At 40.9% G+C, this 17,202-nt stretch overlaps 1 protein-coding gene across 6 annotated transcripts in view; it reads left to right on the forward strand.

The window, feature by feature from the left end:
• The window catches only part of robo3 (roundabout, axon guidance receptor, homolog 3 (Drosophila)), a 164,545-nt gene that overhangs the window by 79,806 nt on the left and 67,537 nt on the right, over positions 1-17,202 (forward strand). For all 6 annotated transcript variants that reach the window (XM_080306989.1, XM_080306990.1, XM_080306988.1 and 3 more), the window contains exon 2: positions 10,658-10,984. In XM_080306989.1, coding sequence (XP_080163115.1) covers positions 10,658-10,984 — 327 coding nt within the window. The remainder of the gene's footprint in view (positions 1-10,657; positions 10,985-17,202) is intronic.

Here is a 17,202-nt window from a genome sequence, read left to right on the forward strand (position 1 = left end):
TCCTGGTGTCCTTCGAAAGCTCTTTGGTCTTGGCCATGGCGGAGTTTGGAGTCTGACTGTTTGAGGCTGTGGACAGGTGTCTTTTATACAGATGATGAGTTCAAACAGGTGCCATTCATACAGGTAACGAGTGGGGGACAGAAAAGCTTCTTACAGAAGACGTTACAGGTCTGTGAGAGCCAGAGATTTTCCTTGTTTGAGGTGACCAAATACTTATTTTCCACCCTAATTTACGAATAAATTCTTTACAAATCCTACCATGTGAATTCATGGATTTTTTTTTTTCACATTCTGTCTCTCACAGTTGAAGTGTACCTCTGGTGCAAATTACTGACCTCTGTCATCATTTTAAGTGGGGGAACTTGCACAATCGGTGGCTGACTAAATACTTTTTTGCCCCACTGTAAGCCTTATATGATTCACTATATGAAGTAGGCCACATCTTATGCAAGTCTTTTATAAGTTTTTACTATTTCTTTTCCATATGGGTAAGCAGTGTTTGCATTGTTCTTACAAACACTTACACTCCTCATCCTTTTATCGCTTCAGTGTCTGACTATCTGTCTAATAAAGGGTGAGGTCATCATGAAATCTGACTGGTGAAGCAGCCAGTCAGATTTCATGTTTATCCTGTTTATGTTATCTGCCGATGTTTGAAGCAGTGACATAACTCTGACTGCTGGAGAGTCAAAGAAAAAGCCCGTGGGTACTGCCACAGCTGTCAGAGCAGTAACTCAGTGCTGTGGATATATTTGTGAGTCTGGCACTCAAAAGCTCTGCATGAGAAAAAGCCACCTGATAATGGATTATTTTCTACACGGATGTGTCAAGGTGATGCCGTAGTAGCCAGAAACTGACAGCTACTGTTGATGATTTAATGGCAAGGTAAAAAACTGACAGGGACAACTTTTTTTTCTGACGACGGTGTCGATACACACATCGAGTTGGGGATAGGAGGACTTTGAGTGTCTCTATGGCTGTTTGTTTGCCCTGGTGGGTGATTGATAGCTATGACTAATTGACTGATTTCTTTAATAGGCACCTTACCTTCACCTCAAAAACCTTTTGAATTTGTAGCACTTATAGAAGTGACAGCAGCTGGATGTTAATCCAGCTCTTGCTCTTTACAGCTTTTCACTTCATGACTTAATGATACATTGTATTGTATTGTATTGTATCTTTATTTGTTTCAGACATATAAAACAAAAAACAATATATACACACTACATATATTTTCATTTACAGATACGAATATATATGTAGATATACACACACACACGTATGTGTTCAGATAAACAAAAAATATATAATGAAATAAAACAAAATCGTCTGACATAATGTAACAATACATCAGGACCAGTGTTACTTGAAATGTCCTCAACAGTATGTCAAGGCTGCATCTTACCACTTAAATAAAGGGTCTTGGAAATGTGTATCATATATGATTGAGCTAATTGCTATCATGGTCTCATGAGCTGTTTTTTAATAATACAGGCACTCTCCATGTAGATTATTTCATGTTTGACTAGCAAGCTAAGAGTCAGTAAAACAAAATAAAACCACGCACCGTAGTTTATTTTTGTCATGTTAGTGATGTCGTGGATCCTCTTCAGGAAGTCGTTGTCTCGACCCTTTCCTCCCTCAAAATACGATGTGGTGTGATGTGTGTTTTCAGAGAGATAGCAGCCAGCCTGCACATTTGTGTCTGTTTGTATAAGGGGACACACATCCAATAGGGGCTAATCTTGAAATATACTGTTGTGGGACAGGAAACCAGTGGCATTTCCTCACTGATGTGTTTGGCCACCCACAACCAGCCTTGTTCCTGTCTTGGAGTCCCCTCGAGGATTTCCTCTTTGACACGACTGAGAGACTGCACCTTCGTCAGCGATCACTAATGGACAGATAATTAGAGATAATGAACAATCGTGCCATCATCATACAGCCTTTCTGGAGCCAAACCATCCACTAACTATCTCCATGCTTATATTTCCCACCCACCTACCCCCGCTCTGCGCTCATCACAAAGAGCACTTACAGTGAAATGGGATGAAGTGTGGGAGTTCAGTCACCAAATACAGTTGCTGTTCTCTTCTTCTTTCAAAGCTTGAAACCGCTTTGGTGGAGTGAGCAGAAAACAAAATCGATGCTTGTTACCATCGGGCTGCTGGAGCTCCAACTGACAAGGTCTGTGATAACTTGAAGGATGCTGGGCTGGAAAGAATAGTTTAGCTGAAACATCCCCCACATTATTATGATCATTCATACCAAAATGTCAGGTGGGGTCTTGTTGAAGTATGTTTCAAAGTAAACAGTAGAAATGTCAATTTTTAAGACATTTCACAGCCCTTCAGTCTTGTTTCTGTAGGTGGAAGTAAATCAAAGCTTAATCAACTTTCTAGTCTCTCAGGAATCTTGTACCACCAGGAACATTTTTAGTGGGAAAATGCTTTCTTCCTGTTGGAGCAGAAAATGCACTTTGCTCTCAAGCTTCTGCCTGGTCAGCGTGCACGAACATCCAGCTCATACAGGTTCTTCACCAGAGGAAGAGGCTATACTCACAGGGCCATTCTCACTCACATTTCCATGATCCCTGCTTTTCAAAGAAAGGAGCAGGACGAAGCAGCTTCGGCCCCTTTCCCACCAAACTGTTCACGACCTCAGCAGAGACAGTATAAAAAACACAGAAGTTCCTTTTCCAAAGTTGACCCCACTCTTTAGATGCTTAGCATCAACACGGGCTCAGTTAAAGCCACTTTGTATTGTCATGCAAGTACTTCATTTTATGTTCCCCAGAGGGTTAAAGAGTACAAAGCTGGAGGAAAAAACTGCAGCTTGCCTCGTTCGCTGCTGCCAGTTTAACTTTGAATACACATTTCCAAATCACTTCCTGCAGCTTCAGTAAATAGAAGGTGGAGGAACTGTAAAACAAGAAATCTTTACAAAGAAAAATAGGAGAGGAAAAGGAATTACAGCATCTTCTTCACTCCACTGTTCCCTCTTTAAAGATTATTACACTCCCCCTGTTAGCCAGTCAGAGTACTTTTATTTCAACAGAAAGAGACTTTTTCTAACCAGAAGGAGCAGACTCTGGAGGGAAGGTCGGTTATCTTGAGCGCAGTGTGAGGGTTAGCTCATCTTAGGCTTAATTTGACTTGCTAAGGAAGAGCCTGGGTTAATCTGTCTTCTTTACCACAAATCACCACAGAGCGATAAGGAATGCAGTGTTTGATGTATTGCAGTATTCTGATTTATTTTCAAGTCCTTCACATTGAAATGAAAGGCATTTCTCAGCCTGTCTGGTTTGGAAGACTCGCTGGGCTGGAGTGCCGTCCACGTTTTATGTCCTTTTCCCTCCAAGGCCATCGTCAACCAAACGTTTCTGATACATACACAGTGTTGTTATGTATTTCAATAGAACTTTTATACCTAACTTCCTTGCTGCATTTTCACAGCACTTTATAATATGAAATTTACAGATACAAGTGAGGTGATCGGGCCATTGGTAGAAGTTCAGTTATCACATATTTTGATCCTTTTTTAATTTATTTATTGTGTTATTTATTATACTTTTGCACATAGAAATGTTCTAAATTTCATGATTTCAGCTTGTTGCTCTAGTTTTTATTCATAGTTTAGATTCTTTTAACTTGCAAACCAGAAATAAATCAATTATTAATTGCGAAGATTCTTCTTAGTGAGAATTTTCTTTGACAAACTAAGTAAAGAGCGTTTCAGAGCTCCTTACATGGTTTTCCATAATATAATATTTGTTTTCTGTGTGTCCTATAATTTGACTAGTGGACTGGATTCACGCTCCACTAATGCGCTGAAACCTTCTGTGAGTCGCTGTGGTTTGCTCAGGGGTGGGCTGCATGCTGGAGACAGCTTGTACTTATGGCTGCAGCGCAAGATTTGTGTTGACCTCAAGATTGAGCCTTGTACAAATATCAGACAAAATGAGGACCCTTCTTGGATTTGCTGCATGAGTCTGACCATCACTGTGCCATCTGTGTTTGGAAAATGCTGTCAGCAATGGGTGATGTGCCTTCAAATCAAAATCACTTTAGAGCACAATTAGAGGTTCTGAATTAGCTTTGATTCATTTTCAATTAATTGTCCAGGTGTTCTTGAAAGATACAGAATAGATATCTTTCTACTTTATGTCTTGGAAGACGCCAGTGGTGCGGTGATCAAATGCAGATCAATCATCAGCCCCAGTCTTGTACCATTTGGACAGATCCCGGGTTACTGGGTGTTCTGATTTTTTTTATCATTTAAGAAGAAGTAAATGATGAAAGGTCTCTTGTGTTTGTTGTGCAATAAGGCAGGACTGGGGCTCGGAATCAACTGTAGATATCTGTGATTTTTCTTTTGTACTCCTTTTAAAAGCACAGGACACACCAAGACATTTATTCTTGTACTAGATGAGACAAAGTTCTAGCTCGATACTTTTTCTGGCTCCATTACAGAAAGGACATTGCAGTGGTGGTTGGTGCTCCCCTCGGCTGTTTTCTTCCCAGTTTTTCATTTGTTTTGTGAACTCACTGTCCTCGCTATTTCTCCGTCACCCTCACGGGTTTAATTAACTCCCCCTGTTTGTGAAAATCATTGAAGATGTTTGAAAGTTTCTGCATTTCTACTGATGTTTCAGGATATATATATTTAAATATATATAAACCCGTTGCCTACTGGTGGTAGTCAGAGGGCCCGGTGGCGCCAGTGTCCGGCAGCCTCGCCTCTGTCAGTGCGCCCCAGGGTGGCTGTGGCTACAATGTAGCTGCCATCACCAGTGTGTGAATGTGTGCGTGAATGGGTGGATGACTGGATGTGTAAAGCGCTTTGGGGTCCTTAGGGACTAGTAAAGCGCTATACAAATACAGGCCATTTACCATTTACCAAATATTCTAAACACAGAGTGCTTTCTGGGCTGAGCTCTTGGATTTTGAGTCTGGTGCTTCAGATTCATCAGGTAAGAAGTGAAATTTCATGCTGAATAGGACGAATTATTTCCTGGAATAAGCACCTTTGTAGTTACACCAAGTAAGAATCAAGTTACTGTATCATCCCACTTTACAGCTGAAGAAAGGCTGTTATGGAAGGACATAAATACTTACAGACTTAACTGTCTGTAAGTATATAAGCAGGGGTGGGAATTACTGAAGTACAAATACTGCACTTAAGTGTTTTATTTTTTGGTACCTGCACTTGAGGATTTATTTAAGCGCCTCGAGGCGACTGAATTCATTTGATTTTTACTTACTACACTTTGAGAAAGTTATCCTTATTTTCTGCTCACATTTTCAAAACAGACTTGCTACTTTGTGTTTAGCACATTTGAGGAGAGTTAATATTCTACATCATTGTCCACCTTCCAGTCCAATTCAAATCCAATTTTTAAGGAACAATAACACATAAAAGAGAATCCTATAGACGTAGGAGGTTTAAGAAATCATTTACTGTACATTTACTTGCATATCATTTACTGTACCCACTCATCAACAATCCAGAGATGTTCTGGTTGTGGTGCTTCAGTATAGCTAGTGCTACAGAAGAGAAGCGAACGTAAAGGGAGTAACATTTTTAAGTGGCAGGCAAATTCAAATGCAACAGGTTTCCTAAAATTTCAAAATACATAATCGCATATATGTTAACATACTGACATGTAAAAAAAATTAGATCTGATTTATTTATTTCCATTTATTTTACTTTTAATTTTTATGGTAAAGATGTCCAACTATCTGCTCTTTGAATTACTGTGATGTAGTAACAATGCAGATAGACAGCACACCTGTAGCACATTTGTAGTTGATTAAACCTGAAAAAGAAAAACTCCACTAGGTTTACCAGAAGCCGCGATTGATCACAGCCCTGCCAGCATTATCACTATAGGCTAATGAGTTTGTAGATGCAGTGAGGGTGGGGTGTTGGTGGGGGGTTCCCCTCATAGATGAGAGATTACAGTTCATGCATCAGAAACAGTTCAATTAAAGATATTTTTCAGACATAGTTTTGAGAGATATTTGCAGAAAGTGAAGTAAAGATAACAATAATTGGAAATATTAGAAAGTCTGGTTGGTCTAGATTAGTGTCAGCTGATACAGATGTAGGATCAACACTGACCTGAACGTTTGGTGAGTTAAAAACTTGATCTGAATCTTTTAGACACTCAAATCATTTGTCAAGTGTAGTTATTTACAAGTCACAACAAGTGAATTAATAACTTACTGTACTTAGTTGCTTTGCCCTCTGGGGAACAGACTGCATTATCAACCCTTCTAACGTGCTTATAAGGTGTTTCTCTTGTCTCTTCTTTATGTGCTGAGGCTAGTATATCAGCAAATAGCTGATATCTTATATATTGCCCCCACTAATGTATTGGTTGGGCTCAATCTGCAATTCTCAGTCTGCCAGAAATGTTACTACTGATGAACTGTTGCCCATACATGTTTTTGGAGAGGATGACATTAAGGAGCCTGAGATTTTGCACTTAGATTATATCCACATGTTAATTTGTTGACTTTTCCTTGGTTACTCCCAAGAATTTACCCTTTGTCTAAATTTACCCTTCATTCAGCAGTGTAACAAAACAACACTGCACAGCCTTTATCCTTACATTGTACAGCGTTACATAATTCATTATTGCCAATAGTCCTGTTCTTTAGCCGTGATGAGAATGTCTTGAAGTTTCTCCTGTAGATGGGATGTGGTGACTGCAAAGCTGCAGAAAGTTTCATATTGCATTTCTTGTATTTCTTTGTCCAGTTTTTTAATTAGGAAATAAAAACAATTTTCGCAACAGGATCTAAACAGGAACTCTCACACAGTATCTGTTTTTGATTTGATAATTTAGACAGTATTGCATCTTTTCTTCACTCTTTGTTAACCAGACTGCAGTTCTCACAGGATAGACTCCTAGAGCATCCCTGTGGCTTTATTATCTCACATGTATCATTGAGAGTTGCTGCCATCCTGCTGTATTACACGATGGACGGGAGCTAATAGGTCCTTAGAGGGCCCAGACGTTCCTATTAGAAAGTCTTCTCAAGACAAGCAGTCAGACTGTCGAGACTCCAAACTGTCCATTTAACCTGATTGGAGTTCATCTTTTCCAGCCTTGCCCTTATCCGTTACATACCGTACGTCTACGCTCACTTTGAGCTCAGTAGCTGAGCAGTGCTGCTTGCCTTAGAAATTCAAATATCCTTGTATGCATAGCAGTATAGTCATTTTCTGTTATGTTGATCTGTAACCATTTTGCCTTTCTGTAACATCATATCTACGTCAGAATCAATGTGGGTATTGTATACGCTGAGAAAATGACATTTTCCCATAATACTTGTTGAAGATTTCTCAGGTGCAGTGACAGTTTGCTGTCATCCTTTCAGTGGAGCTGTAGTTTTCTGTGTGACATGCCACATATTCCTACAGTGGGAGAGAGTTCATTTCTCCAAGCTTGCTTTGCTGTGGATAGCAGGCATATTATCTGTCAAGAGTTGGTCTTCAGTGGTTGCAACTTGGACGTTCTCTTGATAATATTTAGCTCAGTCGCACATGATGGTCTCGTCCTCCTTAAAAGCCTTTGCTTTACATTTCCACATGACTTATTCCAACCAGCTTTTACTGTAAAATTTATGAGTCAGCTCTTAAAGGCTGTGCCCTGCTGAGTTCTCACAACAGACACCCCCCTTCCTCTCTTCCAGATATCCCCGATCAGACAGGCTCAGCTCAGCCACGATGCTACTACCTTAAAGCTATTAGATGAACAGTCTACAGCTCAGAGGCCTTGAGGGAGGTCAGAGAGCACTTAACCAAATGACAACTGTTTTCTGTTAGCATTTGACAGAAGAGCAACCTTTTAACAATATTACTTTATTTGATTCATTTTTAGAAATCCTTCACATCAAAAGTTTTCTCTGGTAGTGCTGCAGCGTAGAATTCCATTTGGGTTTTCAAAGAAAACGACAGCGCTGATTCTAAATTTGATCAGTGCAAGTTCAGGCTTATATTTTCCATCACAAGGTGCTTTTTTGGGGAATAGTTTGTATAAATTAAACTATCATGAATTCTTGAATTAAATTACAACCACTTTCAGCCCCAGTTCAAAGTCATCAAAAAACGAAAACTGTAAAAACATTTTAGTCAACTGAAATGTGAAGAAAGTGGTAATGTTTGATGCAAGATAACAAATAACAATGTTTTAAATGTAATTTTAGGTGTATCCTTATCTTGTGTCGTGCTTTCAGTGCATGCTTTCCAGCTTCTATTTGATTCTAACTAAAAGCAACTTCAAAGCTTTAGCACATTTTCCTCCTATCCTGAGCTTCCTATCTCTTTGAATGTAATTTCATCGAGAGCAAGACTGTCATATGGTACTCTATATCCCATCGGCAGGAAGCACTTAAGTGGAGTTTTTAATCCCCCAAAACCTTCTTGAGGATTTGTCGCTTTGAAGGCGAGAATTTTGACTGCTTTTCTTATCAGACGTTATCAGGAAAGTCTTAACCTTTGAACTTCCTTTTATCCATGCACCTGTGGGATGAACTATTGTAGCTGTCTTTCTTTTCTGTCACCCTGCAGCATACAGTCTACAACTTTCCTATGCTGCAGGCACGTTTTAAGCTATCTCTCAATATTAGAGGATAAGCACAGGGAGCTGATCACCTCCTAGGTTAAAGATTTGTCCAAATGCAACAGTGTCACTATCTGCTCACTTGTAGCTCTGTCTTCTTTTTGTTTTCAGTCTTCTTTACATGCAAATTTACACAAGCTTTCATGATTGAAAGCAATTTAGACAAAACCTATTTAAGTCTTATTTGAACAATCATGGCTTCAGTGGTGTGGAATAAAACTACAGTCTGGAGCTCAGCTGCAGCGCTCCTAAAAAATAAACAGCAATTCATGTTTTCTGTTTTCCTGTTAAATGCACAGCGCTCAGGCTAATCTCCTGCTGTGAATGTTCTAAAAAGACAACACTGCTCAACATTAGGATATTGCTAAGCATTGCAGCACTCTTATAATTTACAAAACAGCATGGCTTGGTAGTATAGTGGTGAGGCAAGACAAATCAGAAATACACTCATGAATCCCACAAGCGTCTGAAAAACACAGACGATGATGCACCTCCTCTTCTCTTGCTTTTGTTTGCTCTCCAGGGTGATGTTTCACTTGTGCCTCGTGGTTTTTGAGTTTATGTTATTGCTTTTCTAACGTTACAGCACAACCCTCATGCTATCATTTGCAACTCTGATTCTAAAAAAAAAATAAAATCAGGCATCGTCTAAAATGTAAAAAACAAAAAACACAGAATGTAATGATTTGGATTCAATTCAAACACAAAAACACGTCAAATGTTTAAACAGAGAAAAACAGTGTGACTTTGAATTTGATAGGAACAGCATCCACACTTGAACAACAGTCTGTGAAAGTCTGGGGACTGAGAAGACCAGCTGCTGGAATGTTGTCCTGTTCTTGTCTGTTATCAGATCACATCATGATGTGCTAAATGTTTTCAACTGGTGAGAGGTCTGGACTGCAGGCAGGGCATTTCAGCACGATGCCATGGTGTTGTAATAGACACAGTATGCGGTATAGATGGGTGCATATGTTGATCCTAAACTTCCATAAACCTTTCAGCATTTATTGTGCTTTTAAAGTGTCTCGGTTTACATATTTGACGTGTTTTCTATGTTTCATTGTGAAAAAAATATGGATTTACTAGTTGTCCCAACTTTTTCTGGAGCGAGGTTGATTATTGGGCGAAGGAGAGCAACATTTGGAGGTGGTAGAAGAACCTGGGGGAGTTACCCTACTTTAATCTCTCTCTGCTTCTGTCTTTCAATCCAATTTTCAGAAGAGAAAGAGAACACTTGCAGAGCTCTGAACAAGAATTCAATACATTTGGACAGATTAGCACAAACCTGAACCCCAAACACCTGTCGAGACAATTCAGCAAAGCATTCTTTGAAAGTAAAGTACAGAGCTGATTATACGTGTTCAGTATCTTAGTATGTGCACAGTTCAGTCAGCCTACTTTCTCATCGGCTTGAGATCAGAGTGGTTCCTGCGCATTTACTGCCTTCATGCTTCTCATCCACGGCTCGAGGATTTGCTTTTAGTTTTATAGATGCTGAATTTAGAGCATGTAATTTCACACGTCCTCTCGAGTTATACTTGAAATGTAACATTATGTGCTCATTTCACACAGTCGTGTTGTTGGTGATAAAATGACGAGTTCAGCTGCAGTCCAGCTCAAGAGGTTTGGAAATAGGCGAGCTGAGTGTGTTTTTACAAGTTTTGCCGCCCACTTGCCTTTTGTGTGTAGTGGCCAATATATAAAAAGGAAAAAAAAGGCTGAGGACTTTTAGGCTCGTTAGGTGCGATTCTTTCCACTGGTATGCTTTTGTAACCATGTTCTTCACATCCGTAGTCTGTGAGCAATGTAGTTTTACGGTATTCCCATCGTACAAACTTTGGCTTATACTCAGTTCAGTGCCTTAAAATGAGGTTTTTGTATAATTTGGCATTAATGACTAAGCAGATGCTGTGTTCCTCATGACGTGATATGTCAAATGACATTGGCTGTATCACAATAAAACATGCACCACAAATGTAGTCTTTAACTCGTCCCTCCTCTGTGGTGTCTTTTTCCCACCAGGATCCCGACCCAGATTAGAGGATGCCGCCCCTCGGATTGTAGAGCACCCCTCTGATTTAATTGTGTCCAAGGGGGAGCCAGCTACCCTCAACTGTAAGGCTGAGGGGCGTCCGACCCCGATGGTGGAATGGTACAAAGACGGAGAGCGGGTCGAGACTGATCGAGAGGACCCTCGGTCCCACAGGATGCTATTACCCAGCGGCTCCCTCTTCTTTCTGCGAATTGTACATGGAAGGCGAAGCAAACCTGATGAGGGTGTGTATGTGTGTGTGGCACGCAACTACTTGGGTGAAGCAGTCAGTCGCAATGCATCGCTGGAAGTGGCAAGTAAGTGTCTTTGATGTTTTTGCTATAAGGCTCAGTTGTGGAGCTTGTGTGAGTGTGTGTGTGTTTTAGCGTGGGTTCACAGCAACCGTGATCTCAGTGTTTTATGCTTGTATTATAAATTAAAAAGCCTATAGCACGAGAAAAAGGATGGTTCCTTATGAGCAGCACTGGGCGATGGTGGGGAGGACAAACTCGGCATTAACAGACAAAACCAGGCTCAGGGAGGGGCAACCATCTGTTGTGATCTGTTGGCTGGGAGGTGAGGGAAGACAGAAAAAAAGAGTGCCTCATGAGAAGTCACCCAGCTGCCTGAGCCTATAGCATCACAGGTTCCAGCCCTTTAAAGTCTAACTTAAAAGTAGGGAATGCCCTCTCTCTCTTGAATCCAAACTGGGAGCTGGTTCCACAGCAGAGGGGCTTTGCTGGTTCGGCAAAATACTAAGCAGCAGAGGCAACAAGAAACAAAAGAATATGGTGTATATTGAGAAAAGCAGTCCACATAACAAGTGTCAAATATCATGTAATTTCAGTAATGAACTAAATCACAGATAAAACTCAACGAAAAATAATATTAGCTGCGTTTTAAAAGCAGAGGTGTGCCGAGTAAACTTCAAAACACTCTGCTCTCTTATCATCGCTTTCACTTGGCTGAGTTAACTTAAGACACCACCCCTGACCTTGGTGTCAGATCTCCTGGCAGCTTTACCCGGAGCCCACCCCGCCACAAATGGCCCACTCACCCTTCTCTCCAGCCTCCACTGCCCAGGCCTCTGTGACCAGGCCTGTTAATGTAGATAGATGACAGCTAGCTCCGACAACAGAGATAACAGTTGTCGCCACTGGACAGGAAAGCTGAAAAACTGTCTCGCAGGGAGGGGACCAAAGGCCACTGTTAGTTGGCAGCTTCTCACTAGCAGATGTTCGATCCTTAAAATACAACATTCTCCTGTCAGATGGGTTTCCAACAAACACCTCTTGATTTTTTTCCCCATAACCATGCTTCCTGTTAGCAGTGAGATTGGGCAGAGCCAATTAAATCTTTGCTGCTAGAGTCTCTTATTTCCTTTAGTTTTAGAAAATCATTATAAAGTAAAAGTTTATTTTGACAGCGCCAGCAGGTAATTTCAAGAAATCCTGTCAGTTTATAATACAAACATAGTTGGGGACTAGTTAATTGCTCTCTCTGTGTAGACATATAATATGACTTGTCAGATGACATCTATAATGAGCAGAATCATTGTTGTGACAGTGATAGGCTCTACTCTGATATCTTTCTTAATCTGCTCATTTAGACAAACCTGCCTCCAGCAGCTGTTGCAGATTCACATTTCCTCTAATCCCCCTCACTCAGGCTTCTCCTAGTATCGACCTCCCTTTAAAACTATAACCATCTCTTGTTGCACTAACGGAAAGCAGCTGAATATGGTCAAACAAACCCTGATCCCCACTAAAAACTAGCAAAGCCCTAGCTTCTTGTGCAACACTTTGCAGCCAGGTCTCATATTTTCTTGAAATGCTCTCCCCACAAAGTTAATAATAAGACTGAATTCCCCCCGTTCACCTCAACAGAAGAACGGCCCATGAATCATTCTACATCCTCCATAAGCAGCTGGGATCTGCAGAGTGTGTCCGTCACCCCGACTAAAGCGTTCCTCAAGTAGCGTGAAGAATTACCTTTCACTTTGGTCTCGCTCTGTTTCAGTATCAACATCAGCTGCGGGGTGTTTTTTGAAGTGTAAGCTGTATGTGGAAACCTGGACAGGTAGAGTAGGTGGAGGTGTTGTGAATCACTTTTCACTTTTCAAAAAGTGGAAAGGAATGAATCAGCGACAGAGGCCTTACATTTCTCGCTCCACATGAATAATCCCCAGTGTTTTCCTCAACTCTTTCTTTGTGCTGTGCTAGTTTTAAGCTCTTCTTAAGACATGCAAAGATGCTCCTCCTGCTTTTCTTCATTCATCACATTAGCATAGCGCTTAACCAAATGTTTTTATGTTTTCCAGCACCCTTACCATATATCTGACAGCTGTTAAAGGTTACCAGAGAGTTTAATCTTCTTTGTAGGCCCACATCAACAAAATCTAACACTCAGTCTCTGTGAGGTGGTGGAGGGTCACAAGGGTTTATCTATAACACCAGTGTGATTTCAGCCTGCAGTGCCACTAGCTGATCAGTCCTGTTTCTGTATATCCAGCTTCCTCCATTAATACTGTGGTGTCATGAGGTGACATTGTGCACAGCTGCCTGCAGACACACACATGTACATGGACATAACTTGGCACACAGCGGTTGCTTTCACAGATTGGCATCCCTAATCCATGTTGGTAGAGGGAAAACCGATGTATTTTTACTTGTGTCTTCATGCCAGCACACAGACACACTTTTGGAGTATCGCCCCCAGAGAGAGACAGAGACGGAGGTTGTATAGAACAAACAGTTGCCAAAGCCAAAGCCAGGCCAGTGCCAGCTCCTTCCAGGCCCCTCTGCACAGCACCAATGGGGCCTGAGATGAGGCCAGAGGCACATAAGCCTGCCTGGAGCTGCCTGGGGGGCTCAGCATGGCACCAAAAAGGCGCAAGATGGCACTTGGTGGCATGGTGTCACTTTGCTCCCCAGCCGGTGACTTGGAAGCACTGAGGGCAAACTGAGAGAGAGCTGCATTGTGTATTGGTGTGTATATTTGGTACTGAGGTGAAAGCCAACACAGCGGGAAGGGTGGAAGGTTCAGGAGGTTTAACCCCTCACGGACCATCTGCTGTAAGCTGAGAAGCAGGCAGGGTGATGACAGCCAGTGTGCTGCAGTATGGATAAACTGGCAGAATTTCCCAGCGCTGACAAACATGCCTGGAACTGCTTTATTTTGAAAAGATTTATATCACATGTTAGTCCCTTAATGTTCTTTATGTATACACCAAAAGTGACAGAAGCAAAAAGTAGATATGTTTCTACCAGACGTTCTTTCATGTAGAATTGAAGCAACACTCCCTCAGCTTAGCTGTAGCTTGGAAGTTATGGATACTTCACCAGTAATCTTCTTTTGAAGATGAAAGAGCTGTTCAGGCTTAAAAAGATGGCTCTAAAATGTTTATCGGTTCCTCAGTGACAGAGAACATCTATAATGTTATAATGAACCACAATATTTTTCAAGTAATTCCATTACAATAGCCCCAGAAAGCACCGACACCACAAGCATGCCAGAGAGGTACATACAAGTGAGTTAATCCTTCTAGACAGCTAACGACCAAAGCTCACTTTAAACTTTAAACCTTAGGAGTATTCAAATGTGTTCGTCCACTGTGTAGTTGTTATGAAAGGTGGAGGTGTCTGTAGAGAGAAAAAACATTTTGTACCAATCCATAAAAATCTTTTTAATGCTGTGAATTTGGGCATTTTTACATGGAGGCTGATTCGGTCTGGAGCCAAGGACTATGGCTTTTGGCATTTCCATGTAGGATTATTTTTTTCCCACAGATTACCTGTTGACTATTAAAAAAACTGCTTGGTTAGGTTTAGGGGGGGGGGGGGAGCCTTTGGGTTAAAATAAACCCAATTACAATATAAAGTACAAGGCAAAAAAAATCACCACATATGTCTTATTAGTGAAGTTGTGTGAATACAAAGAGTAGTATTCCAAATAAAAAGATATCTATGTGTGCCATAGAAAAAATTTTATGGGTCAGCATCACTCCAAGGTTTTGGAATGGAATTTTACAAATGATGATGAGAGCTAAAATTAGGAAGTTTTAGTTGAATTTATGAACCCTTAATAAACATAGTTATTCAGAAGAAGTTAAATAACTTTCTTCCTTTCTTTTCTTTTCACAAGTTTTTTGCAGGTACAATTGTGTTTAATCATTTTTTCACAGCAGTAAACAGACCATTGTTCTTTTGCAAGCATTTATTCCATGCTAATTACACACTCAATACCTCATTAAGGATGGTTCTACTTAGTTGCCGACTTAGTTTGCATTTATTAATGACACATTTGATGAATGGATGCTGGATCCAAGAACTGTTAGTCTTTTGAAGTATCAGCAGATGTAGCTAAACCTCACAGGTGATGTTGCTAGCAGCTGAAAGTAATTCTACATTTAAAAAAATATTTTGCATCAGATGATGTGTTGCTACATAATACATTTGAGAGCTTTTAAAAAAATGCTGGAACAAAAGGGAGTAGTCATACCAACAGAATTACTGCACAATTTCTTTCACTTTGTGCTGTTTGTGTAGCTGTTATTTAGCAGTAGTCCCAGCCTGTGTGTAGCACTGCCCTGCTTTAAGAGCACATCCTCCATCTCTAGTATATCCGCCCAAATTGTGTTTTTCACCCCAATCCTATCCGATTTTGCAAGCTAAAAAGGATCCTTCGATTCTGAAAATGTGCCATACAAACTTGTATGGCACGTCTGTTGGAAGCTAGTCAGCACAATAGTCCTAACGGGCCAGAGACCCCTGGGCGGAGATTTGACATTCAGAGTGACTTGCCCGAGCTCTTGGCGGCTTTTTACTTTGAGTGCTTTACAACTCTGACATTTTTATTATGCCTGCTACTCTGCCTGGCTTTATTGCTCATGAATATTCACACCAACCGGCAAGGGGAAATGGCGCTTTTTCCAACGTGCTTGGGGCGGAGTCAAAGGAACTTCAAATAAAGCTGACTGTAGTAAACTCTGAGACTTTTATTGCCCCCCAAACCAACTCACACCCTTTGATCTAAGGTCATTTTGAGGTTAACCTTCACAGATGCAGCTGTCTTGAGAATTTTAGGGAGTGAACAGGTGGAGACATGATAAAATTGTCTTCCTCGTTCTTTTTTGTGAATTTCATGTGTGTGTGTGTGTAAACATGTGTAAGTCTTTGTACCTATAGTCCAGGCCAACTTTCTCACCCTGTGTAATCCTCTACAGTAGTGTCAGTGTGGGAGAAACAGCTGAACTGCACTGTTACCAGCTGGATGCTGCTTTCCTTTTCCAGCTCTCTCTCTCTCTCTCTCTCTCTCTCTCTCTCTCTCTCTCTCTCTCTCTCTCTCTCTCTCACACACACACGCACACAGAAAAACCGCAGTGTGTGTGTACACACACCTGTCATACTGGCTTTGATCACTGTGACCCCTGTGCAGAAAAATGGATTTCAAGGTTTATGAATCTGGAAATGAGAAAGGGTTTTGGTGGGTTTAGGGAAGTTAGGAGTGCAGGACAGAAAAGTGGTGTGGCTTTCTTAAAAGAGCATTCACTCTCCACGCTGCCTGTGCCGTCCTAGAACTGATCTGTATCTCTGCTGGTAACCCCGGTGGTTTGAAGCCATATGGGACGTGATAGGAGTTCTGTTGAGGCTGTGTCACAAACAGTGTAGTACAGCCGTGCTGATCCGTGGATTTATGCACTCTGTATATGTATGGCTAAGTGGCCATTGACCCGCACTCATACCGCAGCCAGGCAAGTGTAAACAGAGGCTGAGGTCAGTGCTGTTAACACCAGAATGAAAATGGACATTTAAATAAAGCTGCTGTTGTTGCTGAATCACATTTTAGTGTGCTTTCCACTTAAAGAAGGTATAAAAACATAACATAACAACATAATCTTCAAGTGATTAAAGATGAAACAAGGCTGGTGGAAGCTAGCATAATTTGGAAACCTACTGACTATCAGCTGATGACTCAGTATCTTTGAGTAACAGCCAATGTTTCAGGCCTTCCAGTATATCAGCAGATGTCTGGGCCAAGATCTCCTGTTCCATTGGACATCTGTTTGCAGTCCAACTATAAATGCTGACAAAAAAGTCATTTTCTTGTCACATAATAGTCAATGATTTCTGAAATTGTATCTTATCCCCCATTCAGCGCTCGTCATTTTCTTGCCACATCGACCAAAGAATACTCAAATGCCTGTGTGTGGAGGCTGCATTACTAATAGACTTAAGCTTCTTTTACACTGTTAATAACCTTTCAGATTTTTCAGTTAGCCTTTTAAAGCTGTTACTCTATTTGAATCAGCTGATGTTATCATATCATTATGTCTTAGATGTCTTTCAAAGAGAGGTTATTGACATGTGCTGATATCTAAAATTGAGCTGGAAATCTTCAGCAGTTAAATAAGTGTGATGCTTGTAACTTCTCCATAATTGGTTGCTCATAGCATTAGTAAGCAGTCCTCTCATTAGCAAAGAATTTGCTTGCTGAGTCTCACATTCAGACCTCCCAGCATTTTTGCTTGCATCCA

The sequence above is a fragment of the Astatotilapia calliptera genome, chromosome 10 (genome assembly GCF_964374335.1).
Source record: "Astatotilapia calliptera chromosome 10, fAstCal68.1, whole genome shotgun sequence".
Lineage (NCBI taxonomy): Eukaryota > Metazoa > Chordata > Actinopteri > Cichliformes > Cichlidae > Astatotilapia > Astatotilapia calliptera.